Source organism: Xenopus laevis, chromosome 5L (assembly GCF_017654675.1).
Source record: "Xenopus laevis strain J_2021 chromosome 5L, Xenopus_laevis_v10.1, whole genome shotgun sequence".
In the NCBI taxonomy this organism is placed as follows: domain Eukaryota; kingdom Metazoa; phylum Chordata; class Amphibia; order Anura; family Pipidae; genus Xenopus; species Xenopus laevis.
In genome coordinates this window covers 157,246,507-157,262,418 of record NC_054379.1, presented here as the reverse complement: position 1 = coordinate 157,262,418, position 15,912 = coordinate 157,246,507, and the positions used below count along the sequence as shown (strand labels likewise).

Sequence of the window (15,912 nt, the reverse complement as noted above, 5' to 3'; positions counted from 1 at the left end):
AGCACATGCACAGAAGGCACTGTGCGGCGCCTAAAAAAACACCTTTTTTCTGGAGATCTGGAGAGGGGTCTCGCCCGGGGGGGCCGACCGGGTATTTTTTTTATTTGTCCCGCCAGGCCAGTCCAACACTTGCTGGAGCAGCATTATTAACTGATGCGTTGCCATGATATTTTTCATATACTTAGAATTTACTGTTCACCACATGGGTGCAGTTGAATGGTAATACTGCCATATCTGCAGGTCTGGATTTACATTCCTATAATGGCACTTTATGAAGGACAATGTTGGTTGGTTGAACAAACAAATAAAAAGACCTACAAGCCAGTAAAGTAGTGAGATTTTATTTATTTCTTCATATATATAGATCTGTATTATATATACGTATTTAAAGAAGAGGCTTTCTTTAAAACAGCAGCAAGCAAGACTTACAGGTCTGAGTCAGTGTAGAAGCGAAATAACCGTTAGCTAATGCCCATGTGTGTACTACCCTTGTACACAGATATTTCTGAGCAAAGTCGTCCTGATACTAAGTGTGCTGTAAGGCAGTGGTTCTTTTTTTTTTTTTTTTAGATCATTCTTTTGATTTATAATTGTGAATTATGTCACATGCAAATTAAAACCCCATCTCCCTGCCGGAGGGGCCAAACAACAGCTCGGTGAGCCAAGGCCGGCCCTTCAAGCAGTGTAAGGCTTACAGAAAATGTACAACTTAAGAATGCTGTAGCCAGACTTGCTGTATTTTCCCAATCCCCAGCCCCGCCCCCAACCCGCCTTCCCCAATTTGTTTTGCTGGAAAGCAACAAGGCTTTAAGCTTCAAGACAAAAACACAGACACAACTTTTAAAAAAGTAAAATGACAATAACAGCAATGTGTTTACCCCTAGCTGCGGGGTAGATTTCTTTTTCTCCTGGGAAGAGGCCAAGATCAGGGAAGAATCGCAGATGTGGGTTTATTGGAAACAGAGGTCAGTTAGTTTTCTCTGAGCATCTTAAAAGGGGCAGTCCTCATAGCGCAGTCCAAAAAGGGCCAGTTGCCAAGGGCCTCAGTGAGGCCAAGCAGAGCAACATGGGATCAGTAAAGCAAGAAGATGACATTGACACCCTTCAGTTGTTGGTGAAGCACCCACTGACTGTTCTGGTTTACACCAGGCCCTGCCCTAGCACTACTTCCATGCACCAAGCTCAACTTACTAATGTGTGCATCTATATCTTTATATATAATGGTCTTGTGCCATAAGAGGAAACATAACAATGATCCACAATTCCCAAAAAGCACTGCCAATAATAAAGCAAGACTTGGATCTTCAACAAAATGGACACCACGTTTAGGTGATCTCTGTAGCACATAAATGAAGGACATCACCTCATTATTATTTTATATTGTACATAACTTGGTATAAACCCTTTCTTAAACCAGTAGTGGGCAATTGACAATATTAAACTTTTCATTGAGAACTGCATTGACTGATGTCCCATTGCCCTTAGCCAATTGGATTCACGCACATAATGGACTGCCACTTTTAGGTGCAGAAGATCGGGCTACTTTTAGATGGCAGGCTGCCTGCGAGCTCTGTTTTCACTTCACCACTACAATTTAGTAAAGACAAATGGCAAAAAATGTTATTGGGGGAAAACACACCATTCTCACTTTGTGCCTTTACATATAATCAGTACTATTGGAACTATGTTAACATATTTGGTTGGAATACAAAAACTTGAGCACCGCAGGTCTTCTGCTCTTCACCTAAAGGTAGCCCTGTGACGATTCCTTTAACCCTTTGTTGCCAGTCATGTTCCCCTTAGCTATCTGCTCTGGCAGCACTAGGGTTTAATATGAAGACATGTTCCCCCTCTCACTGTTGGAGTCTACATGTGAAACGTTTTCTTCAGCAGTGAGGAGGTCTCATAAGGAAGTGGATGGTGGTGATGTTTGGAGATCGTTGGCCGGCCCTTCTCCAGACGTAGTCTACTCTATCCGTATTAACTCAACATCGAAGATCAGAACGGCATTGGGAGGAATGACTCCGGGGTGCCCTGTGGCTCCATAGGCAACATCAGGGGAGCAGGTTAGCTTTGCTCTCTGGCCCACACTCATCTGGAAAAAAGGAAGGAATGGGAAAATTGATATACAAGTTAAACGTTTGACTTTCTATCGACTCTCAAAGTTAGGCAAAAAAGCAGTACTGAGCAACATGACCTCAATAATGAGATCACATGGAGAGCTTCTGTAGTGTGGTTAGTCATGGACTAGATACACAGGCAAATATGGTTATTTCCCAGCCCAATGGATATCTGAACTGCTGTAATAATATACTGACCAGAAAAGGTGACTGTTTTGGACCAATACACAAGGCAGAGGCCTTCAAATTTAGTCAAGACGGCTAATGAGTTAGAGAGACAATATTTGGTCGTGAACAGGCAAATCGCTTACAAAACACCATGTAATCACCATTTCCCTTTGCTATCCTCATATCTTGCCGGGCTCACCTTGGTGCCAGTGTTGAATTCCAGCACCCACCACACCAACCCTATCTGGCTCCTGATTTTATCCAATCTGGTATGTTACAGGAGTGCGTGCTCATACTACGATTTTCCTATCTGGCTCTTGCCTTATTCAGTATACCTAGCCAAGTCACCTCTAAACCCCTGTATGCATCCTTATTTGGTCCCTCTCCACCAGAGAAAACCAGAACTAAATGGCAAAGATGCGTTGGAAGACGAGATGTGGACTGATGCTCTCAAGTTGTTACCAGAACTGTCCCTTTTTGCAAGGGATAGATACATCCAAATAACATCTCTAAACAGAGTGTATTTAAAAATCTATGACAATCTATAGGATCAATGCCCAAATGCAGAGAAGAGACAGGCTCCCTGTTTCATGTTTTTTTGTTCCTGTCCACTAATTCAGAGATTCTGGGTTGAGGTCTTACAATTTTTTTCAATGAGAAGCTTGCTCTTCCAAATATTCGCTCCCCAGAACTCTGTTTGCAAGTATTGACAGGGGACCTACAACTTCAGTCTTCCAGGAGGCAACAGTTGCTATACTATGCTAAGAATGTCATTGTATTGTATTGAAATTCTCTTGATCTGCTCCCCCCTACAATTTTGGCAACTGGTAAAAGATTCCCTCTGAAGCCAGACTCACTTCTCTTTCCTTCCCCTCTTTCTTTCTCTGGCTCTGTACTTGTTTGTAACGGAAAAGTATGCAATATATATAATATATGATAATGTATATTATATTATTATAAAATACAGTATATAATTTTGAAAAAACAAACAGTCACCTCTTGGAGTAAAACAGTGGAGAGCAACTCCTGTGTTGCAAATTCATCCTGACATTGGTTGGCATGCGATTATTATAAATATTTATCATGGTACCCATGTGCAACAGTATCGCCAATCATTAGAATCAGTGTGTCGGGGCACATCACTCATACTTAGGGTTGCACCAGTTAACAATAACCTATTTCAATTACTTTGAGATAATTGGTGATGAAGATATTTATGTACTTAAAGTTCAAGCTGTCAGTTAAACGACTCGCACTGCTATGGGGATACAATGCGTTGAGACACGGCCTGTCTTTTCTGATTTCTGTTGATGGCTTCCTAAAAGGATTCATGTGAAGGTCTTCTCATCCCCCTGAGCAATGAATCAGAAAGCGCCTGTATCACTGGCAGGGGACTGATCATAACATAGGGCTAAATGCGCTCAGCACTGACATTTATATATATTTAGTGTAAAAATAGCACTTCCTTCTATAAAGAGGCCGGGCTGGGTGCAGCCTTTTAGTGGGGGATGTCGGAATACATAGCATTCAAGCTGCGGTCACCATTCTATTCCTGTGTAAGACTATAGCAGGGACAAACCTATACATTCGCAAAAGCTGGGGAGACCCAAGTATAAATAGGAAGATGACAGCCCATGAAATTATAAATATTTAATTGAATGTATATAGTTACATAGTTAAATCAGATTGAAAAAAGACAAAGTCCATCAAGTTCAACCCCTCCAAATAAAAACCCCTCACTACTTTCACATAAATTATATATACCCATATTTATACTAACTATAGAGTTTAGCATCAATGTCCAAGAAATCATCCAAGCCCCTCTTAAAGGAGAACCAAACCCTTTTTATTAAAATCCCCTACCCTACATAGAACCCCCTTACCAAAGATAGCAACCATGAACTCTGATGCCCTGAATCTGCAACGAGGGGTAAGTAAAGAGTTTGGGGCATTTACCCAGGGTAACACCTAGGCTGGGGGGGGGGTGCAGGGAGGTGGGGGTCTACGTAGGGTAGTGGGGTAGGGGATTTTAATAAAAAGGGTTTGGTTCTCCTTTAAAAGCATTAACAGAATCAGCCATCACAACATCACCCGGCAGTGCATTCCAGAACCTCACTGTCCTGACTGTGAAGAACCCCCTACGTTGCTTCAAATGAAAAGTTCTTTTCTTCTAGTCTGAGGCCTCTGGTACGGTGATCCACTTTATGGGTAAAAAGGTCCCCTGCCATTTGTCTATAATGTCCTCTAATGTACTTGTAAAGTGTAATCATGTCCCCTCGCAAGCGCCTTTTTTCCAGAGTATACATCCCCAACCTTGACAGTCTACCCTCATAATTTAACTCTTCCATCCCTCTAACCCAGGTGTCCCCAAACTTTTTTTTACCCGTGAGCCACATTCAAATGTAAAAAAAAATGCATCCTGGGGTGCCAGATATGGGCTATAATTGGCTATTTGGTAGCCCCTATGTGGACTGGCAGTCTACAGAAGGCTCTGTTTGGCAGTACACCTGTTTGTTTGTTTTTTGCAACCAAAACTTATCTCCAAGCCAAGAATTCAAAAATAAGCACCTCCTTTAAGGCCACTGGGAGCAACATCTGAGGGGTCGGAGAGCAACATGTTGCCACTGCTCTAACCAGTTTAGTTGCACTTAGTCTCTCCAGCTCATTTCTATCCCTCTTAAAGGAAAACTATACCCCCAAAATGAATACTTAAGCAACAGATAGTTTATATCAAATTGAATGACATATTAAAGAATCTTACCAAACTGGAATATATATTTACATAAATATTGCCCTTTTACATCTCTTGCCTTGAACCACCATTTCATGACTCTATCTGTGCTGCCTCAGAGATCACCTGACCAGAAATACTACAACTCTAACTGTAACAGGAAGAAGTGAGGAAGCAAAAGGCAGAACTCTGTCTGTTAATTGGCTCATGTGACCTTACATGTGGTTTGTATGTGTGCACAGTGAATCTTACAATCTCAGGGGGTGGCCCTTATTTTTTAAAATGGCAATTTTCTATTTATGATTACCCAATGGCACATACTACTAAAAAAGTATATTATTATGATAATGGTTCATTTACATGAAGCAGGGTTTTACACATGAGCTGTTTTACTCAGTATCTTTTAATAGAGACCTACATTGTTTGGGGGGTATAGTTTTCCTTTAAGGACTGGAGTCCAAAACTGCCCCCCATACTCCAGATGAGGCCTCACCAGGGACCTATAAAGAGGCATAATTGTGTTTTCATCCCTTGAGTTAATGCCCTTTTTTATACAAGACAGAACTTTATTTGCTTTAGTAGCCACAGAATGACACTGCCCAGAATTAGACAACGTGTTATCTACAAAGACCCCTAGATCCTTCTCATTTAAGGAAACTCCCAACACATTGCCATTTAGTGTATAACTTGCATTTATATTATTTTTGCCAAAGTGCATAACCTTGCATTTATCAACATTGAACCTCATTTTCCAGTTTGCTGCCCAGTTTTCCAGTTTAGACAAATCACTCTGCAAAGTGGCAGCATCCTGCATGGAACCTATAGTTCTGCACAATTTAGTCTCATCTGCAAAAATAGAAACAGCACTTTCAATGGCCACCTCCAGGTCATTAATAAACAAGTTGAAAAGCAAGGGACCTAGTACAGAGCCCTGCGGTACTCCACTAACAACACTGGTCCAATTAGAAAATGTTCCATTTACCACCACTCTTTGTAGTCTATCTTTTAGCCAGTTCTCTATCCAGGTACAAATACTATGTTCCAGGCCAACATTCCTTAATTTAACCAGTAACCTTCTGTGTGGCACTGTATCAAATGCTTTAGTAGTTTAACAAAAATGAATGATCAGCTCCGTGTTTGTTTTATGCATGTTTATATTATACCGAGGCCTCCAGTCCATGACAGTTGTTTTCCAATAAGGGTGGGCTTCTTGTACAGGGATTAACAGCATTATACAAACACCTAGAGGCATCACTGCAGATTCAAAGCAAGGCATGCTATCTTAAGACCTTGGAGTCAGCAGCTTATTAACCCATGTATGGGGCCCACCAATGGGCATGCCCAACTGGCTGAAAATGAGCCAGGTATCAATTGGACGGGTTTAAAAATCCCACAAGAGAAGGAGCCCATTAAAGCAGTAGTCCAATAATTGACATAAGGACCAATGATAGTATCAGCCCCATTTGGCCCATCATGTGGATGTGCCCTGTACTACAGTCCTGCACGGAACCAATTTTTGAAACCAGCAATCTGTATTTATTACCTGCTTGGACCAGCTACCCAACTTGACCCACAACACGCTGACCACCATTAAACAGGAGGTGCTGTTGCTGCAAACTGGAAGGGGCATCATTAAAAGTGGGTGGGGCAGAAAACTTTTTAAATAGACAATATAATATAAGAAATATAGATAAGACCTGCATTCCAACTTGAAGGCCGGGCATCTGAAAATCCGACCCATGGTAACTTGCTGGTACCCAACCTGCTGCAGGACTCTACCCAGTACTGTATACCTGCCTCAACTAAATGGTAAGTAAATAACTTGTATGCATGACCACATTAAACCTGATACAATTTGTGCCTCATTTACAAAAATGGACGCTACTTTGGTGACAAATCCTCTGTGTTCATTTTGCAAATAAGCCTTTAAGTGTCACAGATCATCCACTATTGCTCCTCAAGTGAAATGTACACAAAAAAACCTAGATATTTATTATAGAAATGATGATCTCCAGGAGAAACATGACAGCAGCAGCATGTCATTTATTTGTGTAGCCGGGTTGTGCCTAATGACACACTAATTCCAGGCCGGCACAAACAAGTCCCATGTTATATGGGAGCCATGGAAATAACCAGGGGACACTGATTAGGGTATCAGGATTTATTGCTGGTGACAGAGCGGCTCGCCGCAGCATGTCGCGATGAACCATCATATTCCCCCGACCGCGGCTTTCGCAACATAAAACACTCCATTTGAGAGGATTAGTGAAGTGTCTGAGGTGCGAGGGGGGGGAAGGTGTGTTGGCGGAACTGTCATTTCTCAGCACAGCAAAATGATCAATCATGTGTGAAAGTCACATTTTCCCTCCTGCGTGAGTGGCCGGCTGAGCAATAATTACTGACCTTGTCGGCGCAGGGCACTATATTCTGTAGGCTGCACGGGAAACATGCACATCTGCCAGTGTAAGCTTATTAAAGGGCATGTAAACCCTCCAAACAAACAAATTTGCATGTAGTGCTCTCCTGAGCATTTTTATAAATGCTTTCATTTATTTTCAACTTTTTGAGAGAGAAAATGGAATCAAAAAGCCTCTTGTCATCAAACAGGATTGACAGCAATCAGTGATCACTCCTGGGGCAGTGGCACAGGGGGTGGTATATATGCAGGAGGTGCCCCCAATCAGAAGGCTGCACACTGTGCCAGCTGATTCGCTAGATGCGCTGGGAAAAAATCAGCCCGACACGGTACTGACAGATAGGGATCCTGCTAATCCTGGTGCATTTTATAAAGAATGTCATTAGATTGTAAACTCTGGTAAACAAGGCCTCTGTTTACTGACAGATAGGGATCCTGCTAATCCTGGTGCATCTTATAAAGAATGCCATTAGATTGTAAGATCTGGTGAACAAGGCCTCTGTTTACTGACAGATAGGGATCCTGCTAATCCTGGTGCATCTTATAAAGAATGCCATTAGATTGTAAACTCTGGTGAACAAGGCCTCTGTTTACTGACAGATAGGGATCCTACTATATTACAACCTTACTAGATTGTAAGCTCTGGTGAACAAGGCCTCTGTTTACCCACTCTCATTAAGAGCAGAGAAAGAAAGGCTCATTTTCAGATAGGGATTCTGCCAATCCTGGTGCATGTTATAAAGAATGCCATTAGATTGTAAGCTCTGTTTACCCACCCTCGTTAAGAGCAGAGAAAGAAAGGCTCATTTTCTGAGAAATGCCTAGAAAAAAAGAAAAGGCTCAAACCTTTATTAAAAAATCTGTGTGAAATAAGCTATTAGCAGAGCAATGACGCAGCTCAAAACAGCAGAATGAATGACAACATGTGATTTCCTTAAAAAATGACGGCATTTCTTGTATATGCCTTAAAGGGAAACAATACTGTGTTTTAACGATTTTTATAATGGAGAATGTACATAATGCATATCATGGCCCTAATTATGGCTTTACATGTCATTTATTTTCCCTGAAACTGGTTAATGGATTCGATTCAGTGCTTTGCATAATGGTGTTATCCAGGGCTCTTTATTCCATGGATTTAAAGTGAGACTGACATATTCCAGTTTATTAAAGAAACATTCCCTTCATCCACTGATATCCCTTCTTGCATTGTCGCTGAAGCTGTGATGTTGGGGCTGGGGACAGGATAAAGCTCTGATAAGCTGGTGACGCTGTTTAACTTGATGCTCCAGCCTATTGAGTTTTTAACTTCAGTGGTAATGGCAGGAGTCAATTCAATGGTCAACACAGGAAAGAAAGGGGATTTAAGGGTCTAATTTTAAAAGGTACTGTGCTCCTTATTACTAAAAACATAAAGCATTATCAGTTAGGCACATTTAATTAAATGGTACACATGTTTGTAAAATTTTCCTTTTCTGTACATTTTTAAATATAAGGAGGAGCTGCCATGTTGCTTGCTTTAAAGGGCAAGTAAAGGCAAAAAAAATAAAATCCCATTTTTACTTTCTTTAATGAAAAAGAAACATATCTCCAATATACTTTAATTAAAAAATGTGTACCGTTTTTATAAGAAACCTGACTGTATGCAGTGAAATTCTCCCTTCATTTACTGCTGCGGATAGGAATTGTCACATGGTCCCTAACTGCTCTGCAGGGAAACAATCCCCCCAGCCTTACTTCCCAGCCATGCAGAACTCAAGCAGCTTTGTTTATGATGATCCCTAAGCAGCCCAGACCACACTGAGCATGTGCACATTCTTAGTCTTGCAAAGATGTTTAACAAAGTTACAAGATGGTGACCCCCAATAGCCAACTTTGAAAGCATAAATTATTTGTTTGATTAGGCTTGTGGTGCAGTAAATTCATGTTTATAGTTAGTATACAAAATACAGCATTTCTAGCCTTATTCTATTTTAGACTTTACATGCCCTTTAAGAGCCTCTAATGTCAAAAAATAAAAATGTATCTTTGATGAAGAAAGCAATATGGCAGCTCCAGCGTGTAAATGAAATGTGCACATAATAATTTAAATCAGCGCTGACCACCCGAAGGCCGGCAGGATGGATATGTATGCTTTTTGTGTCTGTCCGAGGGCTGTATTTAACATTATCATTTTATTATTATTATCCATTTTTCAAAAGGGTGGAATAGTGGCTAACTGGTGCTCGACATGGGAAAAGTTACTCAGCACTGAGTCCTAATAACTGTATATTTATAATGTTGGTTCTACTTTGATAGATTGCTGCTGTTAAATAATAAGAACAAAAATACACATTTTGAATTTGGTTGCCACTTCCCATAATAAAACTGAAGAGAATTAACGAGTCTAACTGAATATCCAAGTACGGGAAAAAATGTATCACAAGCTCTGTAACGGCAAATATCTGGTATGACTGCTAGTCAATAACGCTTGACCTTGTCTGAATATCTGCATGTACCACTGAAACTGAAACACACAGAAGACAATCTGTCCTGTGTATGTGACTGAGCGTGCGCGTGTGAGTTTGCCCTTGAATGTACATGTACAGTATGTGGGAAGATGCAAAAGTGAATGAACATTGTCTTGCATGTGCCAACGTGTCATGCTATCAAGTGTGGTAGAGATTTCGACATACAAGAAGATCTTTACCCAATCTGGCCACACACACACACACACACACACACACACAGAGCATGTATGTTGTGTGTATGTGTCACTGCCTCACATAGTACCTGTGCAACTCCTTCCTCCCAGCCTTTGATCACTTCCTGCCTCCCAATCTTGAACTTGAAAGGCTTGTTCCGGTCTCTGGACGAGTCAAATGTCTTTCCACTCGTTAACATCCCTGCCAGGCACAAATGAGATGTTAGCTCTTGGGTCAGCATCAAATGTAAACAAAAGACATCAAGAGGGTTATTTACCAAAATCTAAATTGATCTCATTGTTTAAATAAAAAAACACAACCAAACTCCCACACCCATTTTTTACATTATTTATTATTAAAGGAACAGTAACGTCAAAAAATAAGTGTTTTAAAGTAATGAAAATATAATGTAGTGTTGCCCTGCACTGGTAAAACTGCTGTGTTTGCTTCAGAAACACTACTATTGTTTATATACATAAGCTGCAGTGTAGCAATGGGGGCAGCCATTCAAAGGAGAAAAGGCTCAGGTTACACAGCAGATAGCAAATAATCTTTGTCTGTCTAATGGTGTTATCTTTTATCCATTAGTTAACCTGTGCCATATAGCCGTTTTTCAATTTCCGCCATTGCTCCACAGCAGCTTGTTTATATGAACTATAGTAGTGTTTCTGAAGCAAACAGATCAGTTTTACCAGTGCAGGGCAACAGTACATGATATATTCATTACTTTAAAACACTTACATTTTTTGGTGTTACTGTTCCTTTAAAAAAGGTTCAGGTAAAAAATCAATCAAATTAAGCTTAAACCCGAATCGTACACTTTTTAGGGGTTTTTTTCCCCATGAAACACTCAATTAGCCCAAAAATCAGACGATTTTGTGCAAGAATCAGAACACGAATTTTTCTGATTCTTGCACAAAATCGTCGGATTTTTGGGCTAAGTCCAACACAGTCCACAGAAACTTCAAAATAGGATAGGGGTTTGTAATGAGAGGGATTTTTAATCAATAATGGCTCATGGTAATACTTTGATTGAACCCAGTAGTTTCTTGTACTCAACATGATTTACAAAGCAGCTTTTAGCTTCTTGTATCATACTAACATTGAACCCAACAAAATATACAAAGCAGCTTTAATCTTGTATAATGAAGCTTTGTCGATGGGGAAGTTAATCAAAATTGATGTCCTGATGACCTAATACTGGTTCTTTTTATGACTTTTGGAAATTTCTGGATGTTCTCATATGTATTGTCTAATATGTTTAGGAGTTTTCAAGTCCCTATCAGACTCTTCTTTATCATCGCTAGGGGCACAATATGCTATTAGTTAGCCAGATAAGATCTTTGCTTCGGATGCGCTTGTTGGGAGTCTGGCCAGCTTCGGATGAGCGCATGGGAAGCAGGATCTGTTATTAACCAAACCATTATATGAATCATATGAGCTATTGATTAAACTACTATATGAGCTCATTCTGTATAGTCACATATAAAACTGGAGGTCTCCGTCTGGTTCGTTGAGATCTCACTTGTGGGGTTGATGCATGCCGCCACAGGACCTCCCGTGTACCGTTTGAGGGATTCTGTCTGCTGACTGTTCGGGATCTCCCAGTCTTGATAGCAGATTGTTTGCTTTGCTCTTTTACTCATTCGGTAATGTATATCTTTTTCATTCTATGTATGTAATAAACCTTTGCTTATACGTAGCTGGTGTGTTTGAATTACTTCAACTCATAGAACCACAATTAATACAGGGTTTTTTGGATTTGGGCTTTTTGCTGCATCTGGCTTTAATAGATCTTTTTTTTTTTTTTTTTTAAACAACAAAATTTGATTATGTCCCAAAAAGCCTTACCGGAGTTTAGTAAATAACCCCCCCAAGTGAAAAAGCTACCCAGAGAAGTAAATGTACAGAGTAGATAGCAGATATCAGTCAGTTAGGTGCCAGTGTGCTTTTGTACTTCTACTTGCAAGCTACTCTCATTGTATCTGTATCTACAGCCACTATTACGATTGAACCTTGAACTATTGTGCGACACATAGGAAATAATGCACAGTGAAAGTCACAGGGAAGTTCTCCTTTTTACGGCCCAAGATCTTCTTCTGGATCAACTAGCAGTGAGGCAGGTTATATATAGACATATATATATATATATATATATATATATATATATAGACATAAAAGATTGAACTTGATGGACGTGTGTGTCTTTTTTCAACCTAACTTACTATGTTACTATGTAAGTGCAAATGTGTTTATAAAGATCTTGGAATCCTCTACGGTTTTGGCTGCTGTACAACGGCAGCAATACAGAAGGGAAAGAAACATTGTTTCTCCTTGTGCAACAAAAGAAAAGCCAAGGGGCGGCCGTTATTTTGCAGTGGTTATACTAAGTCTTTCCTGGAAAGGTTTCAGTTTCTCCAGACGGAGCTATAAGGTTTCATTAGGGTCACTTGCTGTCTCTCGGAGAAATCCAGGGCAGCAAATTGAAGCTATGGCACGTGGGATGATGTTCAGGCATTACAGGGTAGGGGACACAAGGCAATTGTCCACTGCTGTCTCTGGCGGAAAACAATGGCAGACAAATGTCTACCTATCATTGCTCCTGAGAGTAGAGAATAAAAAGAGCCATATTGGACACACAAGGAATGGTGACAGCTGGACCTCAAGAGAGTCTTTTAGTGCCACAGTATGCCTGACACTAAACATGCTTCAATAGGTCTCAGTGACAAGGAGGTGCCATAACCCTTATCCATTATCTGTGGCTAGGGTCTCTAAGCCACAGCAACAAGACAGGCGCTTTATACATGTCAAAATACACAATGAAATGAAGATGGTATAAATGAATAAATAAATAAACTTGCATAAAACCAGCTTTGAATTTGCACAGATTAGGTCACCCGCCAATGAAATATGTTTGTTTAAAAGTAGCTTCCCTCTTCAATGTGATTAAAAAAAAATTGAGACTTTTAGAGTATACTTCCGCTTTTAAATCTTTTTCATTGCACCAGTGATCTATTGTTTCAATGAGCTGCTTTTAATGCGTTTCATAAATCAGCGCTGCGCAGTATGTTGGCGCTCTAAAAATCTGTTAATAATAGTGATTAAATATATGATGAAGTTTAATAGACTGGAGCTGATAGACTAACAGGGAGGGGCCAAGCCGACTGAACACCCTAGGCAACCAAGCCGGCAACCTACTCACCCCACGCAACTACAACAATGATGGGGGTAGGGGGGAACAGTACTGCACTATTAATGAAGTGAATCTCCTAGAGGAATGGGGAATGTGGGCCCCAGTGATAGAGAAAGAACACTTAGGACTTCCACTGGAACCTGACAAGTCAATACAATCTCCATCTCTTCTGTTATGTCAAATTTTCCATCGCCTCTGGCTCCTGTTATCTTTGTGCGTCTCAAAGAGGCAGGCGGCACTGCTGACAGCGCCTGAATTAAAACAGTTTCACCTCCTCCTGTAAATACACCCCTGCTATTTTGGCAGGAACAGAAATCCTGTTTTGTACAAAGCTATGAATATTTGGGTTTTCAGCCTGACCTGCTTGGAGGTTTCTGGGAGTTGACGTTCTGCAGTAGCTAAGCTTTTTGGTTCAAATATGCTAATAAAAAATCCAAGATAGATAGATTCATTTTACTTTGATCTCTCATTCAAGCACACAACTTTTGTCATGCATTGTAACATAATGGGTTATTGTGTACCTGCATTCTGCCTATCACTTGCCTTTCATCCCCCAAGCTAACAGGGCTGACTGTACTGCCCTTGCAACTTCTCAGTGCTAAATCAGAAGGATCGCAGTAGACCCACTTTAGGTCCACTTTTTCATGATAGCTATTGATTGGAGGCTTCAGGTTTCTAGCAGGGATGCCCTGAATCCCCATTTTGGGGTTTGGTCGAAGTTGAGCCTGATTTTTACCCCATGATTTTGAATATGCAAAATATCATTCAGATTTGGCAGCCTCTTTTGTGGTGTATTTCGTATTTAGACAAATCCTGCAATTGTGGAATCGGGGCACCCTTGCTTACTTAGCTGGGGAAAACTTTGCCCAGTTCATTCGGTTGTGTGATATATAGGCAAGGCCCTTTAGCTGGATTTTCGGAACGTGTGTGGAGAGTCCCGTCATTTTTCATCCTGGCGGAGATCGGTCGTTTGGTTGATCGGACAGGTTAGAAAATTTCTGACGGCTGCCAATAATATCTCTGCATGTATTGCCGATCGTACGATTTTCTGTGGGAGACTGTCACTAGCTTTGTCTATCGTACGATTGCTGTCAGGGGCAGAACATCGGCTGATCTGTTCTTTAACTACTTTATTTGGTCGGAATGGTAAGACTTTGATCTGAATGGTTAGTGGTAGGTCGGGAGATGGGAAAGTCCGATGGTAGATTGATTCGTACGATCGGATCTTTGCATCTGTGGCCAGCTTAAGAATATGAAATAGAACAGTGTGCACATTGCTAACGATTCCCTCTTCTGCCTTTTCTTTTTACCCTCTTCTGGGGTAAGTAATAAGTGAAATTGAATTAACACATGAGGACAAGATCATGTATAAGTTAAATTTACATATGCTAAGAGGGCATGTGCATTAACAACAACTAAAGCCTCCAGTCTCATGAGGTGTGTGCCTGATGGATGAACAGGATTACACATGTAACTGAGCTATCAGCGACAAGACTGATGCACCCTGTGTGAATATCTAGCTCCGAGCAGCATCGTGCCATTGGCCCTGTCCTATCTGATCCTCACTCCACACTTCTATGCATTATTGGAATTGGCAGGTGCTCCGAGCAGAACCAGGAATATGGGGCACAGGGGGATACTGAAAACTAGAAAGGAAAGATAAATAGTTTTGTTCTATTAAACCATGGGATTTTGTTCTACTGAGACAGGCTGAAAGGTTTGGACATTACTATAGAAAGAGGGCAATTAATGATAACTTTGGTTCAGGGAGCACCCAGATAGAAAAAGATAATATGGCCCTACCTATTTATAAATTATTATATTGTGCTGTTTATCTTATGCAGTACTGGCCTTATTTATTTTTAAACACTGTGGAGTCCTGGCCCCATGAAGAAATATTATTGCTACAAATAGACAAAATGTATGTAAATGTCCCCTTTATTAACAGTGCTCCAATTATATGTTTCTCTTAGTAGGTGTCATTGGATAATCTCTTAATGAAACACTGCTAGAGTTGAAACCTTTTCTGGAAAAAAATAATGGCCTTCCTATATTCTTGCTGTTTTTCCTATTAATAACATTGGCATCAAGCATAATTTTTTACTGGCCAGGCCAGTAAAATACTGGCTAGATGGCAACCCTAAACACAAGTACTAAAGTCTGGCCCTGTCAGGTGATCAGTGAGTGGCACACAAACATCACAAAATGGTGGCTCAAGAGTGTTTTAACTCCCACACTTCTTTCTGTTACAGATAGATCCTGCTTTATTTCCTGTCAGGTGATCAGTGAATGATACACAAACATCACAAAATAGTATCTCAAGAGTGTTTTAACTCCCACACTTATTTCTGTTACAGTTAGATCCTACAGGTGATCTGCGAGTAACAAAGAACACCACAAATGATGACTCAAGAGCATTGTTTAATCCCACACTTTTTCATGTTACAGATAGAACCTGCCCTATTCCTGTCAGGTGATCAGTGACTGGCACACAAACATCACAAAATGGTGGCTCAAGAGTGTTTTAACTCCCACACTTCTTTCTGTTACAGATAGATCCTGCTTTATTTCCTGTCAGGTGATCAGTGAATGATACACAA

General features: G+C 40.6%; 1 protein-coding gene across 1 annotated transcript in view; it reads right to left on the bottom strand.

The window, feature by feature from the left end:
* Window positions 1-552: 552 nt before the first annotated feature.
* fkbp1b.L (FKBP prolyl isomerase 1B L homeolog) overlaps window positions 553-15,912 on the bottom strand; it is a 47,163-nt gene continuing 31,803 nt past the window's right edge. Inside the window, 2 exon segments of the mRNA NM_001090116.1 lie at window positions 553-2,095; window positions 10,208-10,320. Of these exon segments, the coding sequence (NP_001083585.1) occupies window positions 1,967-2,095; window positions 10,208-10,320 (242 nt within the window). The 3' untranslated portion in view covers window positions 553-1,966.